Consider the following 14,542-nt stretch of genomic DNA (forward strand, 5'->3'; position numbering starts at 1 on the left):
GTCCATACACAAGCCACACCTGATTATAGGCCGCTCTGTCATTCGCAGCAAGGACCTGTGTGCAACAAAGTTGTCAAATAGTAAGAGAATCGCGAGATGGCGGGGTTTACTGGCTTGGCTTAGGCCGTGAGGGCTCGGGGCTGCCGACGCGGCCAGGTGGCCCAGCTCAGTGCTGCCACTCGGGGCCGGTCACCGCTGGGCTCGCTCGCCCCAGCCCGGCGCTACGCCGCAGTGGCAGGGGGGCACGGAGCCCGCCGGAACCCGTGGCAGTGGTGGGAGGTGGGGATGGAGCCCCCCAGCTCCTGCGGCAGTGGCAGGCAAGGATGGGAGTCCCTCACCTCCCCCCGGGTCACGGGGCCAGCAGGAGGGAGCTCCCCACCTCCCCCCAGGCTGTGCTGCCTGAAGGAGGGAGCTCCCCTGCCTTCCCCCCCAGCGCTGCCTGCACAGAGCCCGATTCCACCTGCCGCGCAAGAGAGTAACCAGTTTGTAACAATCGCGAAATGCCGGCTTTTACTGGCAGGTGCTCGACTCGGCACCTTGGTTTGCACTTCTGGGGTTGGAAATGTCAGAAAATTATTCACATATTAGCCGCTCCTGAGTGTAAGCCGCATTTCTGGTGTGGGAGCAAAATTTTAGTCAAAACGGTGCGGCTTGTAATCGTGAAATTACTGTATTATCCACATAAACTCTCTGATGTGGATTGTATTTAAGTCACTTTTGTTGCTAAAAGGATGTGCCTCCCCTTCAATCTCCATGTTCATTTCCATGTACACACACTGACAGAAGAATTTCACATTTTATGGATTCTCTCAGTAAACTAGATTCAAGGACCAAACTTGACTCAGTTGAAAATTAACCTGATGAAATAAGTAACCAAACAATCTTTTTTTTTTTTTTTTTTTTAGTTAAATCAGGTCAATATAACGGAAAAGGTGCCTGTGCTTGTAGCATGGTGTGTATCACTTCATTCTCTGCCACTTTTTCACAGAGATTATTAGAGGATCATAGGAAAATTTGGCATGAAAAGGACCCTCAGAAATTCATGCAGTCCACACTCCTGTTCTAAGAACCTCACATTCATGTCAAACTCCACCTTGACTGAGCTAGAACGGAACTGAGAGTGAGGCAAGAAGGCTCTGAGTTGATCTGGCTGAGAGATCTGGCTGTCTTTAGAAGACAGATAAAGAAGGTATTAAAAACTCCTAGTATGCCCCACATTGTTAGAGATTTATTGCCATTCTAGGCTTGCTTCAATAGGCATTAAATATGGATAAATCCCACATCCTTAGTGATGTCTGAAATATTAAAAATATTAGACTACATTCTGTCAGAATTGGCAACTACAGTCTACCCATTGTCTTCATTAATTGAAAAGAACAGCAATGCAAAAAGGAGACAGGGAAAGTTCAACACAAACCATAGGCATGCCAACCAGCCAAAACTAAATCTTTGCTCAGGAATTTGAACAAATTCAAGGCTCTCAGATTGTCTGCATCAGTTTTTGTCAGAGAATCTAGATAGAGGATAAAGAAATATTTAATGCAATAAGCATGGAGAAGCCAGAGACAGCACTTTTGATCTCAACACTGCCTCCTGTACTTTCTTTAACAATCTACGAACATGCATCACATCTTTCCTCTCAACTGGTGTAATTTACTGGACCATGCAGCTAAAAACCTGCATGTATAGTAGATAGCAGAATTTAGTACACATAGCCAGTTCAGCCAGCACTAAATGACAAACGAGCTTTTATTTATCAAGTACTTACTTCATTTTACATGCTAAATGTATGCAAAAATGGTCTTTGTGAGGAGGGAGAGGAGAGGGAGAGGACACATCTAAACCTGAAGCTGAAATACATGTATGTGCAACTTTTTCACAGAGAAAAGAAAAACTATCTCATAATAATAAGTTATAGCTAAGTCCAGACTCCCATGTGAAAACATACCATTTTGCTGATTCATGTTGCAGGGATCAACCACAGGAATATTGACAGGCATGGAGCAAGCTGAGGAAACCTTCCATGCATTGGCATGAAGTTGTGGGGTCCCTTCTATCATCCCTGCTGGAGATCTGAAAAGGAAAAAATCAACACTGCAAATATCCTGCTGACCTTAGGGTCTACATGGGTGAGGATGCAAGTTCATTAAAAAGGCTTAGACATTAGTCACATTGAACAGTCAATGTGACAAAAGAATTTCCATCTCTGAGGTATAAAAGAAGAGAGGGCATGTGAAACTTTTTCCTCAATATTTTATTCATGTGAAAATGTTCCTACACTCTAAGTCTGCTGTGCAGACAAGTTTTGTGATATTATAGCTTGAGGAAATTTGGAGGAAATAAGGTTAAAAATAAGGAAAGTGTGCCCTTCTAATTAAAATATTCCTGTGGTTTAGAATTGCATTTTTTTTTACATTAAAACTTGATGTGGGGAGGAAAATCAAGCAGTAGTGAGTGTTAACCATGTGAGGATGATACAAGTATTATCACCCACTCTTTTTCTCAGTGCTCATATATTTGCTCTGAAAGAAAGGGAAAAGTACATTCAAATAAAATCATCATCCAGTAACTTCTACAAATAATATGGTATCTTTCTATAATTAATTAGCAAAACAACTTAGAATGCCTAAATTTTTTACTTTCATACTTCTAATTGACTACCATTTAAATTAAGACATTTTATATTGGTTAGTTTAATAAAGTTTGAGCATGCTAATGAAATTAACTAATCAGTATGTTCAACAAAACTTTTCACTTGTTATTAAACATGATATCATGATATAAATGTACAACATGCAGCTTACAGAAAATCATCTCTTAAATTTCCATTGTAAGTTCCACATAGTCCTAATGTTCTTCTCTTCCATCTGACATCAACTTGAACATAAATCCTCTCTCCATCTTTAGCAAACAGTATCTTCAAACCAAAACTAGTTTTCAGTTGAACAAAGAAAGAAGATATATTCTGAATTTCAATAGCCCCTGAACATAGCAAAAAAAGAACAAAAACAAAGTCACTGAAATCCAACTTCCAGGTTGTACTGGTTTATGCTTTAAACAAAGAAAAAAATTGAAAACTCAGAAATAAAATGGAAACTATGCATAACCTCATCACCAGCCGAATATCCTCACCCATTCTCCATCTGAGCTTATTTCCAGTAACAACACAAATCCAGTAACAACATAAATCAGTAACAACACAACTTCCAGCTACTGTCGACAGTAAAAATACTCACACCTTTCTGTACCTGTGAGTCAACCAGAAACCATGCTTGCATCTGTCTTTGATTTTTTGTTTTTATTTTAAAAGAAAGCAATGCAACTGCAAGCCTTTGGCAATGAGAAGGCAAGACAAGAAACCCCTTGTTTCTTAGTCTCCAATGATGTTATAAGAGTAAGTAACATATGTCTGTAAAGTGTATTGACTGTCTAGATGGAAGGTTCTCTCTTACCACTATTGACATGACATGAGTATAGCTCTTTCCTTGGACTGTATGTGAACTGAGCCCCTATCAAATTCCCAGCTTTCCTTCCCAGCAAAACCATTATGTGAGGAAATGGAAATTTCACAGTCACAGAATTCACTTGCTACACATTGTTGGGCTACTTGCAGCTGAAGGACTAAAGTAGATCTACCTTCATAAGCAGCCTCTACACATGCACACACAGACTCAGGTGCATAAAGCAGGAGAGGAAGATAAAATCCTTAAAGATGTCCTTAGGGAATCAGACTTACTAGATACACACAATTATGAAGAATGTGACACCAAAATATTTTTCATAGATTATATTTGCTGCAGACTGCGAAAAGAGACAAGTGAATAGGGAGTAACTCAAAAGAAATGAAATGAAGTTACCAATCAAATTATGAAACAGAACTTTCAACATAGAGAATAACTGAGCTATGAAACTCATTGCTACAGGAAGCTGTGAATGCCAAAAGTAGTACTGTGACTGGACAAATTCAATGAAGAAAAGACGTAACTTATCATCAGCACAGAACTCCCTAAACTCTGTTTTGCTGAAGGCTGGGTAAGAAGTTTACTCTACTCTTTTAGAAAGAGACTAAAATTCCAGTAACTGGTCACTGTAAATCTCAACTTTAAATTTTAACTTTGGCAATATAATGTCTATCTTCAGTGTTTAATTTTATAACATGCTTTTAAGACTGGTTTATTTTATTATCCTTTACAAACACGCACAGTAACCTGTCTGAAATCGCAAGATAAGTCAGCAGTGAAATCAAAATAGATCCCATGGAACATATGGATTCTATTCCCTTCTATTTAGTCTAAAAAGCTCTAAACAAGCTAGACCTTAGTATCAAGGTCTCTTCACCTCCTTTCTTTCTCTTACCTCGCTCCCCCTAAACACAAACAAAATGAGTGGAATTTCTAGGTAAGATAAGAAATGCAAAGAAGTGAGGGCATAATGAAGAACTGTTTCACAGATGATAAAAGTAAATCTCTATAATTATTTCTAATGTTCTAAGAAGTGATTGTATGCTTTAATAAGTTATGTTTAAAGAAATTCCTTTTTCATAGACTGATATTATTAAAAAGTTTTGGAGCATATAAGAGACAGATTATGAACTCTGATAATATTCTTATCCATGCACTTCTTACCATTGAGGTTAAACACTTGGTTAGGGACAGTTTGGATTTGACCATATCTTGTGAGAGTTACTTGTTTCTTCTCATCATCTTCAAGAACTAGTGTTATAGACTCAATGCAGGCATGGTCAAAGTTCTAAGTGGAAACAAGTTTCACCATCAGAAACAAGCAATGACATTAAATTTACCATGGAAAACAGAATCAAACAAGCAAGTGGGAAAAAAGCATACAGAAAGGAAATATTAGAACTGTCATCAGGTAAATCAGTTGTAAACTATTGCTCAAAGCATTAAACAAAACACTCAAAATTGTATATAAAATATAAAAAACCATTGTTTATGCATAGTCTCCATATCCTTAGAGAATGCATTTTAGCTATTACGGCAGTCTTATACTAAGTGGACAGAGGTCCCCAGGTACTGATACTGGGTTCAGAATTCCACATTTGAATGGGCACCCTGGGTACTGTTCACTGATGGGTTAACCATTGGCAGAGCAAGAATCTGACCCTAAATCAAGCTGCTGCAACTAGAGTACAAATGCAGCAATGCAGAAAAAAGAAACTTTGGTACACACGAAATGTAGTGAGGATCTCTGATTACAGACAAAAACTTCTCCAGTATTATATTATTATAATTACATATTTTATATTATATATAATATATATAATTTTATATAACATATAATATGTAATTATATTATATATAATTAATATATTGTTTTATATATATAATTATATATAGAATATAATTACATCTTATATTACAATAATTTATAAATATCTGACTGTTGAAAAATTATAGCGTATAAACTACATCACACACATCATTTTAGTGTGCAATTCAGACAGAATTTATGAACCTAAATACAGGACAAAAGCCAAAACAGGATTAGCTGAAACTAAGCATCTTATGCTCCCCAGGGTCCCCTCTGTTTTCATCCAGAAACATTTCAAGGTGCCTAGAGTTGTAGAAAGGATTATTACCAGTGGGAACTTTGTTTCTCAGTGGCTACCTACCCAACCAATTCATGCTTGAGGCCACCTGAAATGCAGAAACAGCTGTCTCGGCACTTATGCAGATGGACGTGCCAACAAGAAAGGCAGAGAGGCACCAGCTCATAACCAAACTTTTGAAGGGAGGATATGAGAGACAGTCCCAGAGTAGGGCACTGCTCCCTTCTGAGGTGTTTAGACATCCCTGTCGTCAGAACATGGTCAGCTGTGAGTCAGTCTCAAAGCCCCTTCTCCTGAGTGCCTAACAGCATTGTTAAATCCACTTTCACAGGTAAGTACTCCTTATAAGCACCTTTATTCCTAAAGCCTGTTGTTGAATGTCTGTCAAAATGTTCTAAAACAAGTATGTGAGGTGCCTGGTCTCATAAATGGTTTTCTAAAAGGCATTGTTCCAGAAAATTAAATATAACATATTGAATAAAAATCTAAAGCTATTAAAAAAAAAAAAAAAACCTTGCCTAAATAGCTATGTATTAAACCTATAGTGCTGCCAACAGCAGCTTTTCCAAAGCCTGATATCTGTTGGTAGCATAACTAAAGATGTTTATACAACTTTTATGTGCATAAGTGAGTAACTCTGGACTTGATCCCTCTAAGGTCACAATAGCTTTTACAAAGGGCAATATAACACGTAGCAACACAAACAATTACAAAAAAGAGCTGTAAGATGGTTTCCCTTTATATTTTTTATTTCACACAACCAAGTCGTTATGAAAATCAGAAATCAGAAGATTTCCTGAAATATGGATGGACCTGATTGTTTCAACTTTTCAAAAAAGTGTGTCTTACCTGTCCACAGGGCGCTTTTTGTAAAGTGATCGTGAATTTGCTTTTTCCAGTGCCTTTTACCAAAATGTACTGGCAAATCCCAAGAAAGGTAAAATGACGTCCATCAAATGTTGTGAAATGAGAGCTGCCTGTGATGGAGCACTCAGCTTGAGAGAAAAAGTATAAAGAATGTTCACTTGCATAACAACGTATCATTATTCTGCAAATTATGTAAGAGAGGAAAAAAAAGAAACTTTCTTCTGATTTCTAAGTATATAACCCAGGGTAATTTAATCTAACAAAATGGCATTTAGAAACAAATTATGCTAGAAATATCTATTTCAAAAAGATACCATCTCATAAAGAGCACATCCACGTTCAGCATCTTTTGGTTCTAACCAGGTGAAATGTCTATGACTAAAATACAGAAGAATTTTCTCTTTGTTACAATTCAGTAGTATTCTAGATCTTTTTATCATTTTTTCCCATGAAAGAGGACAAGTCTCCTCCTCCATCCTTCTATTATGGAACTACTTGTTACCACAGGTATGAAGGGGATGCAGATGTCATCAGGGCACATATTTTTGGGGTTTTTCCAGTACAAATCAGGAATGTGCTGCTGAAGCAAGTCTCCAGCTCATCCCCACTTACTGCACTTTTATTCACACCATGGGGTAGCATCAGAGCACATGAACTAGATCCCTTTTGGCTGCAGGAGGTGCTCTATGGGAGCACATCTGACCTGCTCCCACTACTGACAGCAACTCTGTCCCTAGGACCAGACCAAAGCAGTCATAATGAATCCCCACGTGCACACACAACACTCACAAGACATAGAGAGTGGATCTCTTTACATTACAGATCCACACTGTCAAGCCTTGCTTAGCAACTCTTAAGCCTTATTACCTCATTCAAAGAGGGCTCCTCAATTTGTAAAAAAATCTCTTTCATAAGCTTTATTATATAATCTTGTCTGAGGTACAGAACCATCAAGTGAATTTCACCACCTGCCTGCTGCATGTTCCTCTGTGTAACTCATTACAGAGACATGCTATCTTTAAAGATAAAGATCATTATTCAAACATGAACTGCTATTACAAGAGAGAAAATCCAGCCCACAGCATCAGAATGATGGTTTTCTTATTACTTACAATAAAGTTTCACCTATGAATGAGGCGATCCTTATACCTGGCCTAGGTACTCCACAGGCAGTAAAAATACACCATCTGTGGCAAATAACACTGAGCATAAGCAAGAGATACAAAACAAGAGGTGGATGTAGCACCCTGAGGTAGGGGAAGCAAGTGGGAAAGGCAGCATGATCAGGCAAATAACAGCTTCATTCCAGCTGGCCCACAGCTGCTGTCAATATCCACCTGATTAGTCTTTGTTTCTAAATTGGCAGCCAAAAGCCTTGGATCATATATGGTTCTGTTGTCATTAGAAAAGTTTATCATTTTTGTTCTGAAGTGAGAAAAGAGTAATGAAATACAAATACCTGGACAATCATGATCAGTGCAGTTCCAAATGCCACCAACACAAATACTAAAAAGAAAAATCACAAAACAGAGAAATAGTGTCCTGATCTTTAGCAAAAGTAGTAGTTTTGAGTTAATTAATATGCCTTGAATTGACATGGAAGAGCCTGTATATTTTAAGGATACACAGGCCTCAGACTGTAAAACATAGACAGTAACTATTATTTAAAACTTAAGTGTGACTATGATGTTAAACTATAGACAGTAGTCCTAGAGAGATTAAACATACAGGCTTTCACATACCAGTTGCTACATTCTTGTTCAATTTTTGAGCCTACAGGGAAAGCAGTTCCGTGATAAATACAAGGACAATTTGACAAAGAGATACAAGTTCCATTTTCCATAATGAGACCTATTGGGAAAGAAGTTAATAAATGAGATATAAAACAAATTAACAAACCCCAGATCCCTGCTCTCCCCCCATCTGACTCAAACATTCCAATCTACCAGAAGATGATGTCATCAGTCTTAAACAAGGACCAGGAAAAACAGTTGTCCAGTGAGTGCAGAGAGCTCAGAGCTTAGTTCCCTAACAAGAAATTGTCACTCTGAATTGTTGCTTTATCAAAAAGTATCTGCCTTAAGCATGTAAAACTGTACAGACTCAAAAATGAAAATATTCTGAAATCTCATTATCTTTAGTCCGTCTAGAACTAGGACGGTTCACAGAACAGCCAATTTTTGTAGAGTACAGGTCTCAGAACCTTTGGTTTCTTGTACAGAACATGTACAGAGCATGACATTCCGTTTAAGCAAAACTTCTATAGCTTTTTAAATAATTCAAATAAAGTAGCCTAAATCTGTGCAATATCTTATTGATTGTAGGAAGCAGTAGTAATGGCTCCAGATTTTAACTGATATTGCATGCTGAGACACCTTTGTATTCTAGATAAATGTTTATCACACAATAAAGCTCAGAATCACTGTGACAATAACAACAGCTAGGGCAGAATTTACAATATGCATAATTTTCAGGCTTTTTAGACATCATTATGTCTATTTAGACATTATTAGTCTATTTAGATATCATTATGATGTTGGTTACTGGCTTCACATATATTTTTTGAAATAACATTGACAATATTTACCATCTGGACAGTAACAACCATCTAAACAGTGAAGATTGCTGCCAAGACAATCTTTTTCAAATGTGCAAGTTGGTGGACAACAACTGATACAGTCACGGTGAACGAAGGTTTCTTCACACTTCTCAGCTAAAAAAAACAAACCATGGTATATTGAACATTAGTGCAATTTCTCTTTCCATGCTAAAAAATCCATTTCTGTCAAATAAACATTGTGCAGCTCTTCTGGTATAGATAGGTAATCAGATCAAGTAAAATGGATGTTTTGCAGGAGTCTTAACTGATGAACTATGATGAAGCTTTTGTAAATATTTAAGTCTTTCTTTAGCAAATCCTTATGTCATCTCTCCAAAATAAGTTATAGCTTTTGTGACAAGGGAATGTGTTCATATCTCAGCTAGTTCTAAGCCTTGTGCATGAGACTGAGCTGCAATTGATGGGTAGTAGTGATAACAAGAAGGAGTTGGATTAACTACGTTAATTCTTTTACAGAGCCAGTAGAGGCTGAAAGGTCTGGGACAAAGAGGAAAAACAGATCTCCAGAGATGTTTGCTCTTTGTCTTAGAATATGATCAGCACACATGATGTTTCAAGAAATCCACAGAAACATGAATTTTGCATGCATCTAAATCATAGCACAATGGAATTAAAATATTCGTCTAGCAAGTCATTGACGCCATTGCTTGCCAGTGAGAGTGAAACCAGCTGATCAGCTTGAGTATCAGGTTTGAGTTCTACAAGGAAAAATGTTGTCAAGATGCAATATTTGAACTGATACGCTGGTTATCTCCAAGGTCACATAGTATGCTTTATTGAAGATTCTTACTACAGGCAGGAAAGTCATCCCTCCAGTCCCGCACCGGGGACCCAGCGTGAGAGCATGCTCTAGCGTACTCTGTCACTGCCCTGCAGTATGTTTCATCATCATCCACTCTGAAACGAAAAAATAGGAGAATAATCAAGGAACACAAATCCCATCTAAAAATTTCTGCCATGTGATGTGGCACAGGATATTTCTCGCATAGCTGACGCCATTCAGTCATAAAGGCACACAGGGAAAATATTAAAAGGAATGAGCTATACTGAATACACCATTGTGGTTTTATCATTTGATCCCACAAAAAGTTATTTCATTTTAATATTACAACAATGAATAAAACCACTAATCTATTATTTTTAAAAAGAGCTGCTTGAAGTGAAACAGGGTCTTTTCTTGATGACAATAGACAACTCAAGAGTCTCAAGATTCCCATCTCAGGCATCTCCCTCCTGCATGATGTTGAAACTCTGACCTACACAGATGAAAGACATTCTGGTTCAAGTGAGAACCTCAAGTCTCCAATTGCCTTGAACTTTGATAAGAACCTTATTAGTGGACTCCTAACCTTTTGCTGAAGCTCTCAGAGCCAGAATAATTACCCACTGAATACTGTGGACAGGCTCAGAGATTTACAGCACAGTCTTGGCCAAAGACAAGATTTCTGCCTTACGGAAGAAACTGTACAGAACATTTTTACTGAAAGTAAAAAGACATTCATTAATGCTTAGGCAAGTTCAAATTTTATTCAGATGTAACTCACATACTGTAAAATACCACCAAACTTTTGCTACTATGAAAGTTGTACAAGTCACAACACTTGCTGTGGAAGATTTGATGTCAAAATAAACTAATCATCACATGACATTTTTATTACAAGTATGTTTAAGACAGACCAACTGAGTTTGCCCCTCAGCACACAGGATCATGGTTCCAAAATTAATCGTCTTACAAATATGTTATATGGTGTTTGTATTCTGCTTTCAACACATCTATTATCAAATCGAACAGCACTATACTCTTTGTTACAGTGATCAGAGTCTCTCCAACTCTCCTTATCTAATCCAATTAAATGGGTCTTAATAGAAAGAATACTTGGCCTTTAATATGGCCACACAAAAAACCCCTTCATTAACTAAGCCACAAGAAGAGAGGTCTCTTTTATAAACAAAATAAGCCTAAACTAATGAATTTCTGAGACAGAAACTTCAAGGTTTTTAGCATTCACAAAAAGCACATCAACATGCATCATGTAGTTCAAAAAAATCCAACCCTCCTTAACACCACAGCACTGATTCAATATCCTACTTGAGAAAAATTATTTTCATTATTCTTCAGAAGTCACAGTAAATTCCTGAGTTACACAGAGGCAACTTATCTCTTTTCTGAGCAACAGCAATGTTTGCCTACAAACACAAATTCTTCCTTCTTGACTCTATGGCAAATCAGAAAACTAAACATTCATCAAAAATTGAACTAACAAGTAGTAATGGATTATACTGAGTGATCCTTATGTTTAGTCTTGGGATCCCCTCTGTGCATTTTTTATTAAACTGGTGATGCTCTGAGAATTATATACTCTGGAAAAAATCCTCCTATTTCTGACAATTACATCTTAATTTGAAAACCTTACTAAAAAGTAAGTGTTACATTGCCCAATTATCTCTTCAATTACAGGAGTACAAGTTTAACTTGAATTACTAGCACTAATCAGGAGTCTGGAGAGCTAAGGGAAAAATACCAGGTTGCCTGCAATATCAACAGCTGATGGAGTGTGACTCCCACCAAAGCAAATGGGTTGAATTTCTTTTGGCAGCTCTGAATTTAAGGAAATGGCACCATTTTGTGAAAATTCTACTGATTTGAATGATAATGCTTACTCATAAAAAACCAGCTGTGTCTGACAAATGGCCCAGCTCTTCCAGTATTGTTGAGACTTCTTCTTAGTACCCATGTAGTTCTGTTTCAGGGCCTCCAGACACAAGTTTCATGGGTTTTTTTGTGATTAGCAACTCATCTTTTGTCATGAGTGATACTCCATGAATTTACCTTCTACTTATTTGTTTAGTGCTTTCTTGAATCTACGTAAGCCCTTAACAATCAAACTATCCCTTTGTCAGGCTGGTTTTGTGCCCTTTGTTCGCACACAAATTATCCCCTGAGAAATTCCACCTCTTTCATTTTGAACTTGGTTCTTCCCAATTTCCCTCAATGATCTTTCATTCTGGTCCCACACAAAACTGAGCATTCATTTCACATGTCAAGGTTAAATACCCAAGAATTCCCGTACTTACCTACAAAGATCATTCATACAGCTTGAAATATAAGAATACGGATCTATACTTTCATGACAGCTGAGAAAAGGAAACTGTAGGAATATTTGGCACTTGAAGAATACGTCCTGTGCATTAATGAGAATCAGTAAATGGAAGTTAGCCAATACTTTCTGAACAGGCATCATTCTTTTCAGCTTTGTTTCCCTAGTCTAAAGTCCTTTGTATCCCCATTAAAATTTGAGCATGGTGCTGTCTCAATTTACTATTATATCTCTTTCATTATTCTTCCTAAAATTTGTCCTCTGTGCCTAGGCCTGCTTGACTGCATGGTCCTAAACCACCTGGGATGAAAAAGTGTGAAATGACAAAGAAAAGCATTTTGTGTCAATGCAGTAGCTGACCTGCAACTATTTCTGCAGCATTTCATAATCCCTAAAATAATGAGGTGTAAGATGCCAACTGGAAACTGAACCCAAGTTTAATGCAGTAATGAAGAGCTCTGCCAGCAGACTGGTGCCACTTGGCACATCCAAGCTGAGCCTTTGTACTTTTAAGCTAAGCTTATGAAGAACTTCAGGCACTCCCTAGCAACACCCCTGATCTGAATCTTTGCCAAAGCCTCAACGCATTTAAGGCTTTTTCAACATTGTGTATATTGTTAGATCCTTGTACCATCAGTAGGCAGTGAAGATTAAGAAAATACATGTATACATACACATGTATCTATGAATATACCTAAAATATAATTAATTTACCTCAGTGGATTCTGCGTTGGCTGAGCAAGGACTGGAAAAATCTGAGGCAGTAGGGATACAAGCTATATCACCAGAGGCTTGCACAGCCCAGCTATTTGCAAATTCAGCAATGTCTTCTGTATATTCACCTACTGCATAAAAACATTGGGAGAGTAGTAATAGAAAAAAATTGTCAACACAAACACATAAGACTGTTTTTAAAATTTTAGCCATTTTTCAATGTGTTCATGACCTCAATTACAGATTATTTCAGAGTATGAGTCATAAAGAAGAGTAATATCTTTCCTTTTTTATTTCAGGTTGTATTTTATACAACATTTAAATTAAAATATTGAAAAAATACATGACAAGGTGTTGGCTTGGATTATTTTAAGTGCAATCACCGATCATTTCATAACAAATATACAAATAATGACAAATGTAAGGCATTGAATACTTAAGAAAAAATACACTTCTTTGAAGCAATTAAGTCTTTCATCACGTTTCACAAAGGTCAGTTAGTGCTATTGTCTCCCTCCTTTTCCCTTATTGCAGAAAAGCCCTACAACACACATTCACAAGATGCCCAGCTCTCCTCACAGCATGAGAATGGGAGAATTAATGAACAAGATGCTTGACTGGAAGTCATGGCAACTTAGATACACGAACATACAGGAAGGTTGGCAGTAAAACAACAGACACAAAATTCCCATATACTTGCAGAAAGAACTAAATATTGCATTTTCTCTACATTCTTAATTAGGTTAAAAGCGTATATTGCCTTCACTTTGAAGAACCTGATGGTAATTGTCTATGCTATGGTTATCTATATCTACACATGGTTAGGAGACGAGATATTGAAATGAAATCAGCTAGAGGGGTTTTTTTTCACAGAGCTGGACTATAGAAAACTTAATCTAATTTCTAGCACAAGAGGTACAAAGTTGGACATTACAATGTAGAAAGCCACAAAGCACACTAATGAGATATATATATATACTTGGATATCCACAAATATATGATTATAAGATCCTAACCATCAGCCTGTATTACTTAAGAGTGAGGGAGACTTGAAACATTTCTTCCTCCATGACAGAGTAGTTCTTTATGCAGAAAACCCTTCCCAGGGGTTGATCTAGAGGTGAACCTGTTGATATAGTTCTGCTTCACAAAAACATTAAAATACTTTATGTACAATTTGACATGGCTTGAAAAAACCTTCTAATTTTTTAAAAAATGCCACAAAATAAAATCATTTTCCTTGAAAATGTTCTATACACAGATGCAGTCTTGCATATTAAAGCAATACAAAGATGGCATTAAAAGGTAAACATAAGGAAACAGAAAATGAGTTTGTTTTTAAACTGTGCTTTGAAATGGAATATTATATGCCTCTCAGCAGCTTATTTAATTAAACATTACAATTAATAAGCATTTGGACTCTGGAAGACTCAGGATAGATGTCAGAGCTACCTTTACACTACTTAGGGAAGTAGCTTAGCTCGGAGAGAGAAATCATTATATCAAAAGATTGATAAAATTTAGAAATTCTTAGAAAAATGTTGCAGTTTTGAAGGGATCAGAATTAGCAATCTATTCTTGTGAAGATCTCAGAATTTAATGTTTTGTATTTACAGAGTCAAGGTACCATGTTATACAACTAGTTTAAGATTTAAGTGATTCATTTGGCTCTCA

The 14,542-nt window shown here is 37.1% G+C and overlaps 1 protein-coding gene across 1 annotated transcript in view; it reads right to left on the minus strand.

Moving 5' to 3' along the window:
• The window catches only part of OTOGL (otogelin like), a 93,206-nt gene that overhangs the window by 65,542 nt on the left and 13,122 nt on the right, over positions 1-14,542 (minus strand). The window contains exons 9-18 of the mRNA XM_033058455.1: positions 12,869-12,999; positions 12,132-12,238; positions 9,847-9,953; positions 9,024-9,149; positions 8,179-8,287; positions 7,896-7,942; positions 6,419-6,564; positions 4,626-4,749; positions 2,805-2,982; positions 1,949-2,073 (exon numbers count right to left, since the gene is read on the minus strand). Of these exons, the coding sequence (XP_032914346.1) occupies positions 1,949-2,073; positions 2,805-2,982; positions 4,626-4,749; positions 6,419-6,564; positions 7,896-7,942; positions 8,179-8,287; positions 9,024-9,149; positions 9,847-9,953; positions 12,132-12,238; positions 12,869-12,999 (1,200 nt within the window). The remainder of the gene's footprint in view (positions 1-1,948; positions 2,074-2,804; positions 2,983-4,625; positions 4,750-6,418; positions 6,565-7,895; positions 7,943-8,178; positions 8,288-9,023; positions 9,150-9,846; positions 9,954-12,131; positions 12,239-12,868; positions 13,000-14,542) is intronic.

Source organism: Catharus ustulatus, chromosome 4 (assembly GCF_009819885.2).
Source record: "Catharus ustulatus isolate bCatUst1 chromosome 4, bCatUst1.pri.v2, whole genome shotgun sequence".
Lineage (NCBI taxonomy): Eukaryota > Metazoa > Chordata > Aves > Passeriformes > Turdidae > Catharus > Catharus ustulatus.